The sequence below is a fragment of the Juglans regia genome, chromosome 12 (assembly GCF_001411555.2).
Source record: "Juglans regia cultivar Chandler chromosome 12, Walnut 2.0, whole genome shotgun sequence".
In the NCBI taxonomy this organism is placed as follows: domain Eukaryota; kingdom Viridiplantae; phylum Streptophyta; class Magnoliopsida; order Fagales; family Juglandaceae; genus Juglans; species Juglans regia.
Window position 1 is genome coordinate 10,133,524 of NC_049912.1, and position 19,937 is coordinate 10,153,460.

At 38.9% G+C, this 19,937-nt stretch overlaps 1 protein-coding gene across 3 annotated transcripts in view; it reads right to left on the reverse strand.

Annotated features, from left to right (window-relative positions):
* The window catches only part of LOC109021132 (calcium-transporting ATPase 9, plasma membrane-type-like), a 92,766-nt gene that overhangs the window by 14,124 nt on the left and 58,705 nt on the right, over nucleotides 1-19,937 (reverse strand). For all 3 annotated transcript variants that reach the window (XM_035683341.1, XM_035683339.1, XM_035683340.1), the window contains exons 25-27: nucleotides 10,252-10,416; nucleotides 9,992-10,108; nucleotides 9,253-9,351 (exon numbers count right to left, since the gene is read on the reverse strand). In XM_035683341.1, coding sequence (XP_035539234.1) covers nucleotides 9,253-9,351; nucleotides 9,992-10,108; nucleotides 10,252-10,416 — 381 coding nt within the window. The remainder of the gene's footprint in view (nucleotides 1-9,252; nucleotides 9,352-9,991; nucleotides 10,109-10,251; nucleotides 10,417-19,937) is intronic.

Below are 19,937 nucleotides of genomic sequence, written 5' to 3' on the forward strand. Positions count from 1 at the left end.
GGGGGGGGGGGGGGGATGGGGCGAGGCCCCGCCCCGCTTTTCCCCCGCCCCGCTTGATTATATATATATATATAAAATATAATTAAAATTATATATATATATTAAAAAAAACAAATAAGTAGAGTGAAACGGCGCCGTTTTGTTATAGACAAAACGGTGCCGTTTCACTTAGGTCCGTGACGTCCGTCCCGTGCCGCCCCTCAAGTCTCAACTAATGGTGAAACGGCGCCGTTTCACTAGAAGTGAAACGGCGCCGTTTCACTATTAGTTAAGGTCCCCCCCCTTCCCCGCGTCTACATTCTCCTCCGCTTCTCGAACTCTCTCCTCTCTCACTCCCCGTTCTCACTCTCTGTCTCTGAGTCTCTCGCGGCCTCGCCGATCTCTCACGTTCTCACTCTCTGACTGAGTCTCGCACTCGCATCCACAAGCCGCTCTCTCTCTCAGTCGAATCTCCGTCTCGCACGAGCAGCACCACCGCTGCCACTTCTCCGTCTCCGTCTCTCACTGGGATTTCGCCGCCACTCAAAGGTAAAATCCGAAACCCATTCTTTTTTTTTTTTTGATTTTGGATTGGAGATTGGAGGAAGGTTGGGTTGAATCGGAGATGGAGGATGGGAAATTTGTGAATTTGTGTGCTGTGGAGAATTTTGATTGTGTGTTTGATTCGTCTGTTTCTTTGTACTTGTGTGTTTGTTTTTGTTTGTAGATTGGAACCCTAAATCAATTTAGGGTTCCAATCCGAAATTTGTGCTTCAAATTTAAGGGTTCAATCCGAAACCCTAAATTGAGTTAGGGGTTTCAATTGAAACCCCTAAATTTTCAATTTTAGGGGTTCAATCCGAAACCCTAAATTGAGTTAGGGGTTTCAATTGAAACCCCCCTCAAGTTTAGGCCTTAGGGGTTTCGGATTGAACCCCTAAAATTGAGGGGGTTTCAATCCGAAACCCCAAATCAGTTTGGGGTTTCAATTGAAACCCCAAACTCAATTTTGGGGTTTCAATTGAAACCCCTAAAATTGAGGGGGTTTCAATCCGAAACCCCAATTTCAGTTTGGGGTTTCAATTGAAACCCCTAACTCAATTTAGGGGTTTATGTTTGGAATTATGTCGTACGTGATTGATAAGTGCATGTTTGGAATTATGTCGTATGTTGATTGATTTTTTTATTTTTTGTTGTGTTGTGGAATCAGGAATGTCTTCTCAAAGAGAGGTCACTGATAGCTCTCCCACCCCTACCAGTACCCCTGCCCCTACCAGTACCCCTGACCCAGAACCTAACCCTACTCCAACCCCTGGGAGTGGGAATACACCTTGTCCCGCCCCTAAGCCCACACAAAGTAAGAAACCTGTTTCCGTAGTTTGGTCTCATTTTACCAAACTAGAGGGTGGTGACCCCAATAACCCACAAGCTAAATGTAATTATTTTGGGAAAATATATGGATGTCACTATAGGAAACATGGTACATCCCAGTTAAAGGTCCATTTAGAGGAACAATGCAAGAAGAGTCCAATATTAAGATCTTTAGTGGAGAAGGGTCAATCAAGACTAGAAATTGGACTGAAAAAAATGGCGGATGGGAGTAGTGGGAGTTCAACATTGAAGGGGTATACAAAGTATAATGTTGATGAGTGTAGAAGGAAGTTAGCTCGTATGGTTGTCATAGACGAGCTACCTTTTCAGTTTGTGGATGGGAGAGGGTTCCAAGAATTTGTCCAAGAATTGGAACCTAGATTTACTCTTCCTTCTCGCCACACTGTGACAAAGGATATTAAAAAGATGTACTGGAAAGATAAAGATGTTTTGAGGGGCCAATTGGCGGGTTTGGTAGTTTGCCTCACTACCGATACTTGGACTTCAGTCCAAAATTTTAATTATATGTCTTTGACTGTCCATTTCATTGATTCTGACTGGATTCTCCATAAAAAGATTATCAAGTTTTGTCAAATAACTGATCACAAGGGTGAGACAATTGGGAAGGCCTTAGAGGCCTCAATCAAGGAGTGGGGGTTGAGTAGGGTTTTGACAGTTTCGGTTGACAATGCCTCGTCTAATGATGTCGCCTTGGGATATCTGAAGACTTATCTTAAAGAGGCAAATAAGACATTCTTGGGTGGTGAATATTTGCATGTTAGATGTTCTGCACATATCTTGAATCTAATTGTGACTGAGGGGTTAAAAGATGTTGATAACTCGGTTGCACGAGTTAGATTGGCTGTGAAATTTGTGAGATCTTCTCCTTCTAGATTGGAGAAATTCAAAATTGCTGCGAAGAGTGTGGGCATAACATCAAAGAGGGGTCTTTGTACTGATGTTCCCACCAGATGGAACTCAACCTTCTTGATGTTGGAGGCGGCCCAAGAATATAAAAAAGCCTTTCAATTATTGGGTGATGAAGACATTCAATATGTCAAATACTTTGATGAGCACGGGGGTTTAGGATTGCCTAATGATGATGATTGGGAGGTAGTTGCTACATTTGTTGATTTTCTCGGGCTGTTTTATGAAGTCACGTTGAAGTTATCTGCTTCTTTGCACCCTACATGCCATGAATTTTGTCAACAAATATGTAGGGTAAAAGAAGAATTAGACGACATGTGTAGGGGTTCCAATCTAAGGATGAGGGGGATGGCATTGACCATGAGGGTCAAATTTGACAAGTATTGGGGAGATTTGACTAGACTCAATATTTTATTATATGTGGCTACTATTCTTGATCCCCGTCTAAAAATTTCTGGCATGTTATATGGTTTGGGACTTGCGTATGATCAGGCTTGGACTGATCTTATTGGTGAGATGGCCCGCGATACCCTTAATAGATTTTATGATGAGTTTAATGCAATTAAGGGTGGTACTACATCTACTACACCTACACATATCCCAACACCTCCTCCAGACACCGGGGCAACAAAGAAGCGTAGATTGGCATGGACGAAAACCCTTGCACATAATCCCACACTAGTCCATCAATCTACGGAGGTGGTTTCAGAGTTAGACAGTTATTTGTCAACGGATCTTATTCAAGATGATGATTTTGACATTTTAGGATGGTGGAAGGTAGCATCAAAAAAATATCTCATCCTTTCTGAGATTGCCCGTTGTATATTGGTCATCCCTATTAGCACCGTTGCCTCGGAGTCTTCCTTTAGTACCGGAGGGCGCATATTAGATCCTTTCCGTAGTTCATTGTCTCCTACAACTGTGGAGGCATTGATATGCACACAGAGTTGGACGATGGGAAAGGATATTTATGTTCCGGATGTGTTAGATTTTAAAGAGACCGACGAAGAGGGTGGTGATCAGTCTGGATCTGTACTATCTGGTAATTATTGTTTTTATTTTATTATTTTGATTTACTTATATTCATTTCAATTTCATAATTATTTATATTTATATTCATTTCAATTTCATCAGTATTAATTTTAGTATTGATTGTTGTAGCAACACATGAGACGACTCAGACGATGTCTACCTCCACTGCTATATGAACATGTGCTCAAGGCTCAAGCCTCAAGACTACCTATCCGGCCGCCCCAAATGTCACAGTCAAAGACCCAAACCGCTCGCATCTTTTTTTTTATTATTAATTTCGTAGATTTTTGAGCCCCTAATTTTTCTATCAGATGTATGTATTATATATTTTATTTGTAATTTTATAATGTTGATACAATGTCCCTTGGACACTTTTATTTGTAATTTTGTAATTTGATTTAGACAGTTAGACTTTCCATTTTATTTTTGTAATAGCTTAATTATTATTATTATTTATTAGTTTATTAGGTAGTAAACTTGTAGTCTATACTCTATAGTAGTATTTCATTAGTCTTAATTATATCAAATTGTGTATGTATATATTTATTTTCATTCATGAAAATTTTTTTTATTTTAACTTCTTTTTTAAAAAATGCAAAATATATTTTTATGGGCCTAAAATGGCCCAGAAGCTGTTTCTGGGCCATTTTCGGCCCATTACAGCGTTTTCTGGGCCAAAAAAAAAGGCCCAGAAACCGCTTCTGGGCCTTAGGCCCAGTAGTGTGCGGGGGTGCGGACGGAGGACCCCCTCCACCCGCACCCCGTCAACCGGTACGGGGTCCCCCGCCCCCGCACTCCGGGGGCAGGGGGCGGATGCATATTGTCACCCCTCGCCCATGCGGGGGCGGGGGGCGGGGTGGGGGCTACCCCGCCCCGTATGGGGCGGGTAGCACCCCTAGTTTTATGAATCAAGCAAGAAAAGAATCAAATTTGTAACTAATTAAGATTTTAGTTCAACCCTAGAAACATTTAATTGTAAAGATGAGTTTTGCATGGATTTTAAATAAATATCAAATGATTTATATAGAAACTTGAACGGTTTAGTGTGAGACTATTTTCAAAGGACAACAAATTGAAAAATCCATTGACCAAGTACTGGTTACCTAGCAGGCCATGCATGAAGTGGGCAAGTTTTTCCTACTTAACCTAACCCTAAGCTATTCTCCTATCAATAAGACCTCCAATTCTATCATACGCCATCCCACAATATTAAGAGGAAAGCGGCAGAAAACATCTTCAAGAGATCCAACCCGAGCCATCCCCGTCAAGCCAAACCTACCAAACCTAAATTCTCTTCTCTATTTCCTGATTCATAGAGCACAAAATTTTGAGAGAGGATTCTTCCACATATCATTAAGTTTTTAACCTTTCGGTACCATATGTAAGGGAAGCAAATAACACCACATCTAGCAGCCAACATCAAGAGGGATAGGAGGAGAAAGTGAGAGTTTTCAGCTATTCAGCCAGTTATCCTTCAGTAAGTGAAAACCAGTTTTCAGGCTCGATAATTCAAAGTTAAAAGTTATTATCGGGGTTTTTAATGCTGGAAGGAGAGAAAAACGACTTGCAGAAGAGGATTTTCATGTATGGGTGAAAAGCAGGAAAAACATGATTTTCCAAGAAATATAATACCAGGCTTTCATGGCCCCATAACCCGAACCTATTATCCAAAAAGACTGTAAACTGGCGTGCCCCTACACTAATTTATGTTTTCGACATTTTTTTATCAAGCCACTTAAGAATTAATTTATTCCTTTTAAGCATCTCTAGGCACTCCCATGATAAACTAGAGTAATTCTCATTAATACTGGTATTTCCTCCATACTTGTGCATTAATGTCAGGTACTTATTCAATTGATGTTAATACTTAATGTAATGGTCTTTATACACCCTAAAACATTAGCTTTTACGTCTCCCCAAAGCGTGTCATAATTATCCTAAATTCACCTTATTGAGTTGAGTAAATATTCAATCACTAAGCTGCAAGGCCATTATGAGCATTACAACAATTTAGCTATATAAACTTGTTACTTTAAAATTCGAACTATAGAGAACCTTTTCCAGGTTTTTATCATTTCAAAACCCTAAATATTTCATCATAATTTCAGGGCATAGAACATGCAATCGGTGCCTAAAGCACATCAAAACCATGAGCCTATTTGTTGCAAAACAAGGCAAAAATCTGCTTCGTTTCATGTAGCTGTTTTACTTTTTTCTCCCCTCCAAGTAGCTGTTTTATTTACTACATAAACTCGTTGCAGAACCGCTTTAATGCTCCCTAATAGATCAAATTATTGACTAAACAATAATATGTGGAGTCAAGTTATCATATCTTGAGCCATTATACAATGAATAAAACCTTTAAGAGTTTCTCAATATTAGCACATTGATATCCAATAAGTACAATCTTAATTTTTTGATCTACTGCTGGTTAGATTTGGTACTTTCGCTGGACAGGACTATTATGCTAAATGACTAGATGATTTTTTAAAATTTCAGTCACTGATTTTATGTTGCCACTTGTGTGTTCAGAATTATATTTTTCTTGTGGTGTTTTCTAAGTTTTTCACAGGTTCAAGTTACATTCAACAAGTACTTGGATTTGTCACCAATCCGCCATAGGGGGGAGATTGAAGATGTAAATTTCAAGAGTTTGGCTAGCATTAGGTGACTAGATGATAGACATCATCTTGAGTTTAAATTATGTGAGTTGTTGAATGTAAAATATTTTGAATTTGTTTGGAGTTTGTAATTAAGTGTTTTAGATAAGTCAAAACATATAATTCCGAGTCTCAAGGTCCTTATCTTATCCATTGAAGAGTTCGAATTTGAAACTGCTACAAGGTGTGGAGATAGTTTCCTGCTGTTAGCAAATTGTTTGAAAAACCGTCACAATAGATTCAATCCGTCAGCAGAATTTCACTGGGACTTGGAAATTGCTTCCAGAAATATATTGAAATTGTCCTACTAATTAGGAATACGAGAGATTCAATTCTGGAGATTTTGAGAGCAATTCCCAGTGCTTATTTTGGTGAGAAAATTGCTAAGGGAATTTTCATATTGTTTCTCTCAAAGAGTGTGATCGTGATCCGAGGTTCAGGTAGTGTGATCATTTCAACCACTAGAGTTCCAGTAGAGAGAAGTCAATTTTTGAAGATCGTTAGAGATTATGGCTGCTACTGTGGTAGAGACAAACGGGTTGTTTATCTGGTCAAGTAAGAGTGTCAATTGACAAATGTTTTATAATTGAAACTTGCTTGTAAAATATTTTCAAATAGTGGATTGACCTTTCTGGGTAGGCTGCCCCGTAGGTTTTTACCTTTCAAGAGCTCTTTAAAGAGTTTCCCTTGGTTACCAATTTCCGTATTATGCAATTGATTTATTTTATGTTAATGCTATTCTTATTGAATGATTGCATGAATATTGATTAACAAATTGTTTGAAAGAATTGGTAGACCTTCGGAAGTTTTACTATACAGGGGTATTTGAGAAATTTCAATTGTCATCAGAGCACGATTCACTCACTTGAGTGTGATTTGAATGAGGACATTATCATCATCATTATCAGCCCCCCCGCATTTTGATGGGGACAACTACGCTTATTGGAAAATTTGAATGAGGGCCTTTCTCAAATCTCAAGATGAACGTGTGTGGTATTCAGTGGAAAAAGGTAGACTAAGCCCGAGACAAGCCTGGACACTTGGTCTAGAGATGAGATCAACAACTGTAATTGGAATAGCAATGGCCTTAATGCCATTTTCATAGTTGTCTCTCACGAATAATTTAAAAGAATCTCCATGTGTGAGATTGCCAAAGAAGCTTCGGATATTTTGGAGGTTACGCATGAAGGCACAAAGATTGTTAAAAATTCAAAACTTGAAATGCTAACCATGAAATTTGAAGAGATTAAAATGCTGAAAGATGAGACCTTTAATGACTTTTATGCTAAAGTTAATGATATTGTGAATTCCACATCTAATCTTTGTGAGAAGGTGGAAGATTCAAGAGTAGTGAGAAAGATCTTAAGGTCCTTACCTGGAAGATTTCACCCTAAAATCACAAGAATCGAGGAAAGCAAGGACTTGGATGTAATCAAAGTTGAAGAACTGGTCAGCTCCTTGCAAACTTATGAGTCCTCACTTCCTCAAACAAAGAAAGGGAAGTCCATTGCATTGAAAATTGTGAAAGAAGATCAAGATGACTCTTGAGGACCTAGCCCTCATTGCTAGAAACTTCAGAAATTTTTTGTTTCCTAAGAAAGCTATAATGGAAAACAAAAGCGAGTTAAGAAATTTTCAACAAAGAAATGCGAAGCTAAAAAGAAGAATAAAGAAAAATCAGATAAGAAAGACAAAGTAAAGTGTCATTAGTGCTCCAGCTATAGTCACATTAGAGTGGAGTGCCCAAACTTTAAGAAAAACAAGGGAAAAACATTGAATATCATGCTTAGTGACAGTTCAGAATATGAACATTCAGCTTCATCGTTTGTTGATGAAAGTTCACTTGTGGCATTCACCACTATTGTTGAATAATTCCCAGAGGTTGTACTAGCTAAATTTGAAAGTGGATTTGATGATGATGACGACTCAAAGGTAGTTCTTGTTGATACTGATCATGAGCTAAGCATACAAGATGCCCATAACGATTCGTGTGAAGAAGTTCTCAAGCTGAAAAAGCTCAACAAGAAGCTGTACAACAAACTCAAAGCAGTGGAACATGAAAATAATAATCTTTCTGAATCACTCAATTTCTGAAGTTGAGATCTCAAGGTTAAAGACTCAAAAGGATGCCATGGACAAGAAGTTGAAGAGCTCTCAAGAGAACCAACAAAAATCTGTAATTCAAAAGCTAGAGAACAAATGCTAACCATTCAAAAGCCAAGCGACCGTACAGGGTTGGGGTATACAACTTCCCAAGATAGAGATCCTAAAGCCTCATCATCCACTACCACCAGCTCTAAGAATATTATCTTTGTCAAAGGAAGTCAAATTATAGATGCTCCGATTGAAGCTTCTTCAAAGTTAAACCGTCCTATCAAACCCAATGTAAGATCAACTTCAAAGAAGTTGAACAGAGGTAAGTTTGTGCCTATTTGTCATCATTGTGGCATTTCTGGTCATATAAGACCAAACTGCTTTAATATGAGAAAGATGCAGAAAGATGGCAGTGAAAGGAAATCAAAGAAGAAGGTAAAGATTCTTGGAAACCAAGTCCAAGAGTTAAGCCAACAAATAAACACCGTAAGCTTGAAGCTATGTGAATTATCTGAATTTTCTCTTGGCAACAAGGATAAGACCACAAAAAGTTGTGATGATGTAAAACTCGCCTCAAAACTTAGAGCAAAGGCAAAGTGGGTGGTCAAAGAAGATGCCGGGTGCTTAGTGGCTCACACAGCCTTCAAGCCAATGGACAACTGCCTTTGGTACTTGGACAGTGCATGTTCGAGACACATGTCCAGTGACAAGACCTTGTTCAAGAACATTGATTCAAGTCAAGGAGGCACCGTGACCATTGGTGATGGAAGAAAGTCCTTCGTTGAGGGAAGAATAATTGTTGAAATACCTAGACTACCTCTTCTTCGTGAGATTTTAAAGCTTCTTTTATTGATCTGATGTCTCACATTGAGTCACATCCATTTGTAAGTTCGCTTTTGCAAGACACCTTTGTAGATCTAGCACTTCTCTATAACTTATCCCTGCTTCCTAGATGTAAAGCCTTTCAAAACTAACGCATGTATTAATTCATATCAACTTAATCTCCAAAAATCAACATGCATTTAAAGCAACACCAACTTTCATTGAATAGATAATTGAAGTATTGAGAATGGTTCAGTATATTATTGCTAAAAGGATAAATGGTATTTCATTGTAAAGATGGTAAAGATGATTTAACCCCTATCTAATCATACCTCTATGAAGTACAAATGATAAGATGCCCACTGACCTTTACAACAGAAGCAAAATTATCATCCAAGATAATAATATCCGAACTTTCCTTTGCTACTTCAGTTCCTTGAATGCCCATAGAAAGACCAATATCTGCCTATATAGTCCAAATGGTATAAATGTGATCAAATATGACGAGGAAGTCATTTCATGTGATAATGGAAAGTGTAGTAAATAAAAGTTTTCAAACTAGAAGAGGCACAGCAAGAAATTGCTTACACAATGGCAAAATGCAAACGAACACAAGCCCAATACGTTCAGAATCTTGGACATTTTTGTTGAAGTCTACTTCAAATATATCCGAATCTATGCTTTATGCACACTTATGGTTACACTTTCGAATTGTATAAATCTCAAGTTTAATAAACATCTACGATTTCTGAAGCAACTAGACGTGTTATTATGGCTGGGAATATTAATTGGTATAAGATACATGCTGAGCTTCTCCCATTCACACAAACTTGTAGCATTAAATGTGGTAATCATGCACAGATAGGATACTGTTTGCGTTTACAAATCAGATACTGGGCATGTATATCTTCATATCCATGTAATGAGAAGTTTCCTAGTGAAATACATCTCGAGGATCCAAACAACTTTGAATTTGCGTTCTGACAACATGTATATCTTCATAACTTGCCGTTATTTATGAACCACTTTCGCACGCCTTTTAGGTTAAAAAAAGGATATAAAAGTTCAAAGCTACTTAAATAAATATCTTGATAAAGAAGCCAAACCTCATGAAGTGCAGGAGCATCATTGGTGCCATCTCCTGTTACAGCAACAACTTCTCCCCCCTTACGGAGTGCTTGCACAAGCAAGAGCTTATCATTAGGAGAAGACCTACCCATCACCTATACGTCAGCCATAAATGATCTATTACAACATATTATATTCCACAAAAGTAATTAAGAAATATTTCTGAGTTTGCAATCAGGAACACTCCCGGGGGCCCGCGGGGGGGGGGAGGGCAGTGGTGGTGTGGGGTAATTTATACCGCAATTTTCTTGGCAAGTTCTTCCCTTTCTTTCTCGGATAATTCACGGAATTTTCTTCCCTCAATAATGTTAGGCTCTGTAGCTTCCTCACTTGAAGCAAGTATCCCACACTCCAAAGCGATTGCTTTCGCGGTTTGAAGATTGTCTCCCGTGACCATTCTCACCTATAAATGACAAATATGGTTCCCACAGGTAATTTTAGGATATTTTGTCATTATAAGTTATCTGACCAAATACACAAAAAATAATCATAAAACAGCATTCATAGACACATAATGGAAATCTTAAATAAAATCAAACCTGATTTTAGATAAATTCCAAGTTGGATAGGCATTGGACACTTTTTTTTGTAATCAACAGCTTTGCATCACCTTATGCCTTTCAATCAACATTATTATGGGAAAATATGGATCAGATGCTTCTTTTTCTTTGGTCATGTAAGCTGTCCTTTAAAAGACTATAACTTGCTTGTATTTACATTATATTTTCCTCAGTGGATGCTGTGCGATTTTCTTAGAGAGGAAGGATTGAGTTTTTATTATTCCCTTTTTTGTACAATTAATAAACTTTTTTTTATCAAACGCCATAAAAGAAATAGCTCGAGTACACAGGATCTATACAAAAGAAACACCTAAATAGAAATAGAAAAAGATACAAGGAATCGATCAAAACTCAGGTCATTAAAATTTATAGCAACTGCCCAAAAAAACAAAGCATTGAAGGGGGAAGTTTTTAACTGTTCCATCGTCTGCTCATGATCCTCAAATATTCTATCATTCCTTCCCCCTAAATGCACCACACTAGGCAGATAGGAACCGTCCTCCACACCATTACAATTTGTAAGCTGCCATATAAACTTCTCCAACTTGAAAAGAGGTCCACTATCCTTCGACATAACCTAAGCCAGCCCAGCTCTACCAAAAATTCAATCCCACAAGGTTCTAACTATCTCCCAATAAAGTAAACGTTGGTGTACAGATTTCCGTTCTTTTTGCACATACAACACCAATCTATCACAGTGATGCGATGTTATCTTAAATTATCCATGATGAGGATCTTGCCCAAGGAGGCCGTCCAAGTGAAAAAAAAATTAAAAAAATTCCCACATGGGCGCCTTGGTTTGTCAAATACCCCTCGAAGCAAAAGGGTTGTTGGATGACTCAATCAGAATGTATTTTAGGGAGTTTGTTGTAGATTTGTGAATATGTTAGGAGAGTTTTTTAGGAGATCTATCTTTTCCTTTTAGGAGTTATTTCTTTCCTTATCTATTTCTTTCCTTATCAATTAGTTATCAATTAGTTATTTTTTTCCTTATCTATTTCAGCATTGTAATCTATAAATAAACCCTAGTAAATCTATTTTCAGTATGAATGAGAAAAGTAAACTTCAGTTTATCTAGATGATATCAAGAGCCGAACCTGGTATCTCATTCTAGGGTTTTTTTTTTTTTTTTATCAAACTCTAAACATGCCGGCAGTCATAGCCTTTAAACTCTAGGCCTTATTACCATTTCTCTACTTTGTTCACTTCCATAATCCCTGTCCTCCGTCATGTCCAATACATCCAAACCCTTTTCCTTGATCAAGACAAACACTTATCACAAACCTACCCATACCGAGCCTCATTCTGTCCAGATTACAAATATTCATCTCAATGAAGCCAACTCCTTGCGGTTGTCACAGTCAGTGCGAATGTATATTCGAGGGAGGGGAGAAATTGGATACCATACTGGTGAAATCAAGACGCCTGCCAAAACAGATGCATCATATTCGACATGGGATGCTGAAAATTCTATGATTATGTCATAGCTGTGAACTCCATGGATGAAGAGATTAGTGCCAACTACATGTGCTACTCAACTGCTAAGGAACTCTGGGAGAATGTTAGTCAGATGTATTCTGACCTTGGAAATTATTCACAGATCTATGAGTTGCAGCAAAAAATTGGCAAGACCCAACAAGGGGAAGATAATGTTACGAAATACTTAAATGTCCTTACGGGGCTGTGGCAGGACTTGGATCTATTCAATGAGTATGAATGGAAGAGCCCTGATGACTGCAACCACAACAAAAAGATGGTGGAAAATGCAAGAATATTTAAATTCTTGGCTGGACTCAATGACGAGTTTGATGAAGTCAGAGGGAGAATTCTGTATAGACAGCCTTTGCCTCCAATTAGAGAGGTATTTTCTAAAGTACGACATGAAGATTGTCGTCGGAATGTCATGTTGAAACGGAAAGGAACTGATGGAGCAGTGGAGAACTCAGATTTGACTGCTACTAACTCCAATAATTCGAATACGGTTGCTTCAGCTAATGCCTCTCTACACAGGGGCCATACTCTACTCAAAGGAAGTATGAGGAAAAATCTCAAGTATGGTGTGATTATTGTAATAAGACACGCCACACACGAGAAACTTGCTAGAAACCCCATGGAAAACCAGCAAACTGGAAGAGCAGCAATCCTGGAGGCAGTCACCCGAAAGCAAATGAAGTAACGGCCAACTTTCTCAATTCAGATCAGATGGATCATCTCCTTCAACCGCTAAAATCTAATTCAATATCTGGTACTTCTACTGGTTCCTTGGCCCAAATATGTAATATTCCTAGTGCTGATTCGTTCAACTCATGTACCATGGAACCATATGACTAGTCTCCCTCAATTATTTCATTCTTATTGTCCTTGTTTGAGTAGTAACAAGTCAGCATTGTTGATGGAAGTTTTTCACCAATAGCAGGCATAGGTTCCATCAGAATTTCCAAAATAATAGATTTAAAATATGTTCTTCATGTACCTATGTTTACTTGCAATCTTTTGTTTGTCAGTAAATTATCCCGCGATTCTAACTGTCGAGTCATTTTTTTATTCTCATTGTGAATTTCAGGACCAGAGCTCGGGAATGATGATTGGCAGTGCTAGGATGATCAATGGCCTTTATTATTTTGATGATACTCTATTCAACGATAAACAAGCTCATGGCCTGAGCTGTAGCTCTAGTTCTATTCTTGTACGTGATCAAATAATGCTTTGGCATCTTAGACTAGGACATCCTAGTTTTCCTTACTTAGTTTGTTTAAGCATTTGGATTGTAATTCGTTTCATTGTGAAACTTTACTTTTATCAAAAAGTCATCGAGTTTCCTATAATTTGAAAACATATTGCGCATCGAAACCTTTTTATTTAATTCATAGTGATGTTTGGGGTCCTTTGAAGGTTAAGAAATGGTTTGTAACCTTTATGGATGACCACACTCGCCTTTGCTGGATATACCTGATGAGTGAAAAATCTGATGTTGCAAAATTATTCAAGGATTTTTACAATATGATTGAAAATCAATTTCAAACCAAAATAAGTATTCTTTGTACAGATAATGGTACATAATACTTCAACCAATACTTGGGAACTTTTTGAAAGAAAATGATATTCAACATCAATCTACTTGTCAGAATACGCAGCAACAAAATGGTATCGCAAAAAGAAAAAACCGTCATTTACTTGAGGTTGCATGAGCTATAATGTTTTCAATGCATATTCCAAAATATTAGTGGGGAGATGCCATTTTAACTGCATGTTATCTAATTAATAGAATGCCTACCCGTGTTTTAAAATTTGCTACACCTTTATCTTGCTTGAAAAATTCTTTTCCTGAGACAAGAGCAGTCTCGGATCTACCCCTAAAAGTTTTTGGATGCACAGTTTTTGTGCATATACCATCTCACCTTCGGTCTAAGCTTGTCCCTTGGGCTTAAAAATGTGTTTTTCTTGGTTATGCTCCAAATAAAAAAGGGTACAAATGTTTGAATCCAAAAACAAACAAAATTCATTCATATGAGTATGGATGTTGTTTATGTTGAAAAACAATCTTATGTTAACCCAACTAATCTTTAGGGAGAGAGAGAGCGAAGATCATTTTTGGCAAACTTCCAGCCCTCTTCCTAATACTTTTCTTGGCATATCTCATCCATTAAATACTCAGGAAACTGAAATTTTAAATAAAAAAACACAGGAAATTCTAATCTTCCTATACAAAGTATAAGTGACCCGCAAACACGGGGAGAAAAGCTACAGGATAATCCTACTCCTTCCGAGCTTCATGTTTATACTAGAAGAAGGTATCATTACAATAATAAAGATCATCAGCCTACAATTCCAGAGCAAGGTCAATCATCATCTCCAAAGCATGCTAATCTGAAATTCCAACCTACAATTCCTGGTAATCTTTCTTCTACTATATTTCCTAGTGACAAACCTGCAGACTTTGATGAACCGATACCATTTGGAAAGGAATTAGAATCTGTACTATTGCTAAATTTCTGTCCTATCATAGACTTTCTTTCTTTTTTTTTATCAGTAAAAGATAGATATTATATATATAAATAAAATAGGCATAGCCCTTGTACACAGGAAGTATACATAAAAACTCCTAATTACATTCTAAGGACGATAAATTAAAGACAAGAATTCCTGAACATTATCTCCATGTAATACAATAGTGGAAAACCAACACATTAAAGTGTGGAGAAAAAAATTCTTCAGCTCAGTCGTAGTGCGTTCCTTATCTTCAAAGCACCACGCATTCCTTTCCATCCAAATACACCACATTATGCACAACGGAATCATTTTCCACCCTGCTGCCACTTGATGGCATCATTGCATCTTGGACCAACTACCTAACAAGTCCACCACCCTCATAGGCATAACCCGAGCAATATCTACCCTTAGGAAGATCTCATCCCATAGCACCCTTGTTTCCTCACAATGAAATAAGAGATGATCCACAGATTCTCCATTCTTCTTGCACATGTAGCACCAATCCAACACTACACGTCCTTTCTTCCTCAGGTTGTCCGTGGTCAATATCTTCCCAAGAGCAGCACTCCAAACAAAAAAAGCTACTTTAGAAGGCACCCGAGACCTCCAAATATTCTTCCAGGGGAATGGCGTAATATCAAGTTGTGTTGTCAGGATACTATAAAACGCCTTAACTGTACATAACTTGTGGTTATTAGACCTCCACTTCAAACTATCTCGCTGTGCCAAAGGAATCTCCATGGAATATAGCAAGCTGAAAAATACCTGAGACTTCCGTTGGAAGCAACTTTTAAGAATAGAGCTATATGGGAAGGGGAAGTGGAGAAGATAGAGAAAAGGTTGGCTGAGTGGAAACGGATGCATTTATCAAAAGGAGGTCGCCTCACTCTTATCAAGAGTACTCTCACTAATCTCCCATCATATTTTTTATCTTTGTTTCCTTTGCCTATAGGGGTGGAGAACAAAATAGATAAACTTTTTAAGGCGTTCTTATGGAGAGGTATGGGGGAGGAGAAGAAATTCCATTTGGTTAGATGGAAGACGGTATGTGCATCACTTGTAAATGGGGGTTTGGGTGTGTGTAACCTGAGAACTTTTAATAAAGCATTATTGGGTAAGTGGCTTTGGAGATATCAGTTGGAGAGGGGATCTTTGTGGAAGAATATTATTGATGCTAGACATGGTGTCGCTTGGGGTGGTTGGTGCTCTAAGGAAGTGAGAGGGGCGTATGGGGTGGGTTTGTGGAAGTATATCAGGAAGGGATGGCCATGTTTTGCAAACCAAATTCGCTTTGTAGTTGGTGAGGGCATTCAAATTAGATTTTGGAGGGACGTGTGGTGTGGAGACCATGCTTTGGAAAGGGTTTTTCTGGCCTTATATCGTATTGCAGTGAACAAGGAGGCTTCAGTGGCGGATGTGCGTTTATTTTCTTATGGTGCACATCAATGGAATATTCTTTTTAACATGGATTTACATGATTGGGAATATTCCTATTAAAAAGAATATTCCATTGATGCGCACCATAAGAAAATAAACGCACATCCGCCACTGAAGCCTCCTTGTTCACTGCAATACGATATAAGGCCGGAAAAACCCTTTCCAAAGCATGGTCTCCACACGACACGTCCCTCCAAAATCTAATTTGAATGCCCTCACCAACTACAAAGCGAATTTGATTTGCAAAACATGGCCATCCCTTCCTGATATACTTCCACAAACATTTTTTCTCCTCAAAGGAAACCATATCCAGTGGAAAAGACTCTGTCAAACACCCCATTACCGAAAACTCCTGCTCCAACTCATCTGACTGCATCGGAATCACCTCAAGGCCTTCTTTCACCACGCACAGGTGAGTCTGTGCCATCTCCCAATTCAACCCGCAAGCCGGCGACATTAAACTCGAAGAAACCTCCTCTACCAGCGAGAGAACATGCACGAGAACAACCTCAGGAGCAACATGAGCCCCTTCAACCACCACACACGACTCAGGTTGTCCAATTTCTAGCCCCAAGACAGGTAGCAGTGACGCAAAATCCTCTCCAGAGATCTCCACCCCATTCGGCTCCACCACGATCTCTCCCTCCTCCATTTCTTCTCGTCGGCGTAACCCTACCTGCTTGTCAGCATGGTCGACGGAGACCGGCGGTTTTTTCTGTGCCGGTGGGGGTGCCGGCAACCTGTTTATCTGCTCCGTAGGAGCCCGATATGGTGCCTGGCCCGATATCTCGGCAGACACCCGAGATGCAGGCCTCCAAGTCTTTTTTGGGCCTGCGGCCTGGCCCATCCCAAGGCCCATCTCACCAAATTTCTGGCCCATTATACTCGGCACTTCTGGTCTGCATTTCACGCACATTTCAGGCCCAAACTCTCTGCAATTTTGGCCCATCACAGCCTTGCCCTTGACGCAGCGTTTCAGGTAAGTAATTTCTTCTAAAACAGCTTCCACTTGTTCCTCTAGACCGACAATTACCCTCAGGATTATTTCCTCATTTGACCCCAACAGCCTGCTCCCCTCTCCCTCCTGCCTCTGCACGATGGGCACGTCTGGCAGCAAGGCCCTCACGTCTCGAGACAGTCCCTTCTTCCTTTGGAGCACCTCGCTGTACGACCTTGCACCTCCTACTATCGACATTGTACGTCTGCCAGCACGATGCACCTCGCTGTAACCTGCCTGAGCTTCAAGAATAACTCTGTTTCCCAAGCTCAAAGCAGAGGGTGAATGGAACTCCATTAAAGCATCTCCGAAGTTCTTCCACCCCTCTCCCTTCCTCCATTCCGGTACCACTATCAAACCTCTCCTCTTATTATGACCAAATTCCGAGGTAATGATAAAACTACCATTGCGGTTATGCCCTTTCCGCACCATTAACATCATGTCTCCATTTCTACGAGTTCTCAGAAACTCATAAGCTCCCCTTGACACTACACATTCCTTCACTGTAGAGCCTAGCCAGCCCAATGCTTCATGGTCTAAGGATATATATTTCACCAAACGGCGGCTACTTTCTATGATATTCCACCATCTATCATTCACCTTCCTAAACTCAAATAACTTCTGATCAATAAGCACCTCGTTGCACAGCCCCATCTTATCCAACCCACTATGATAAACCAATGCTGTCGTGATACGCTAATCTCCACAAAAAGCCATTAACAAATCACCACCAACAGAAAACAAAAAGAAAAGAAACCAGGAAAGTGTACAGAGAAAAAATCGCACTGTACAGAGAGAAAAGCAGAGAAAAGGATACTTCATAGACTTTCTGATAATCATGAGGTCTTTACATCCAATACTTCTCACCTATCTGTTCCAAGGAATATTCATGAAGCACTAGATCATCCAGATTGGAAATTAGCAGTTATTGAAGAGATGAATGCACTCTGGAAGAATGGGACTTGGGAGATTGTTGATTTACCTAAGGAGAAGAAGTGTGTAGGATGTTAGTGGGTGTTCACTGTGAAATGCAAGGCTGATGGCAGTGTAGAAATATACAAGGCGAGACTTGTAGCCAAGTCGGTGTTCACTGTGAAATGCAAAGATAAACTCAATCCGAGTGTTACTATCTTTGGTTGTACATTTTAATTAGTCCTTACACTAGTTAGATGTAAAGAATGCCTTCTTAAATGGAGATATAGAGGAGGAAGTCTTTATGGAGTTACCATCAGGTTTTAAAGGTAAACTTAGTAGAGAAAAAGTGTGCAAATTGAAAAAATCATTGTATAGACTCAAGCAATCCCCTAGAGCTTGGTTTGAACGCTTTGGGAGGGCTGTAAAGAGTCACGGTTACATTCAAGGTCAAGCTTATCACACTATATTCTACAGGAACTCCGGTGAAGGGAAAGTTGTTTTAATTGTATATGTCGATGACATTATTTTGACAGGAAATGACAGCAGTGAAAAAGATTAAATAAGGTGCTTGCTAACGACTTTGAGAACAAGGACTTGGACAGCTTGAAGTATTTTCTTGGTATGGAATTTGCAAGGTCTGAGAGAGGTATTTTTGTTTCACCAAGGAAATATATACTTAACTTGCTTGGGGAAACAAGTTTATTAGGGTATAAGGCTGCAGAGACACCGATAGAACCGAATCTAAAGTTACAACCTGCCAAGCCTGAAGAAGTCACAAATAAATATCAATTTCAAAGACAGGTTGGAAGACTGATTTATCTCTTATATACACACCCTGACATAGCTTTTGGAGTTAGTATGGTAAGTCAATTTATGCACTCACCGGACCTGACCACTTTGATGCAGTGTACAGAATTCTAAGGTACTTAAAGGGAACTCCAGGAAAAGGTTTATTGTTTGGAGACCATGGTGGACATCTACAAGTTGAGATATACACTAATGCAGATTGGGCTGGGAGTATAACAGATAGAAGATCAACGTCTGGCTATTGTGCTTTTGTTGGAGGAAATTTGGTTACATGGTGCAGCAAAAAGCAGAATGTGGCAGCTAGGAGTGGTGCAGAAGCCGAATTTAGGGTTGTTGCCCATGGGATCTATGAAGTGTTATGGATTAAAAGATTACTTGAAGAATTGAGGGTTGAAACTTCACAACCTATGAACAGCAAGCTCGCCATCGAAGATATCTTCAAGCCAACTTGAGGGGGAGTGTTGCATGACTCAATCAGAATGTATTTTAGGGAGTTTGTTGTAGATTTGTGAATATCTTAGGAGAGTTTTTTAGGAGATTTATATTGTCCTTTTAGTAGTTATTTCTTTCCTTATCTATTTCAGCATTGTAATCTATAAATAAACCCTTGTAAATCTATTTTCAGTATGAATGAGAAAAGTAAACTTCAGTTTATCTAGAGTTAGCAGCATCCTGAGGCACAATGGCTTGATAAAATGATTGAAAATTGAACTTCCTTTTCTTGGAAGGGGTCCAAAAGAATCTAAAATGACCTCCAAGAAAAGTTCTAGAAGAATACAAAAGACTGAGAACTTCTGCAAAAGGCATCAACTTCCCAAGCATGGGCTGCTCTACAGAAGCTCTCATTCCCTTGAGGGGACAAATTGGAAAACTCCAATAGATCAGTCATTGAGGCTTCCTACACACCCGCAAAGTTATATACCCTTGGAAAGGTGTAACGACCCGATTCAATATTATTAGAGATAATTACGGATATTTTATTGGGTTTGATAATTAGGTTTTTTTTTTTTTGTTAATATTTTTATGGATGAAGTACGATTAAATTTTTTATTTTATTAATTTGAGATATGTTTTAAGATAGGATTTTAGATAGTGTTTGTTTTTTTTTTTTTTAATTTCTTCCCCTATCTCGTGCATGTATTTCTATGTTGGATTTTCAGTTTGAATAAGATTCTTAGATCAAAACCAGAAATAAGCACAAACAAATCTGGAGAAAGC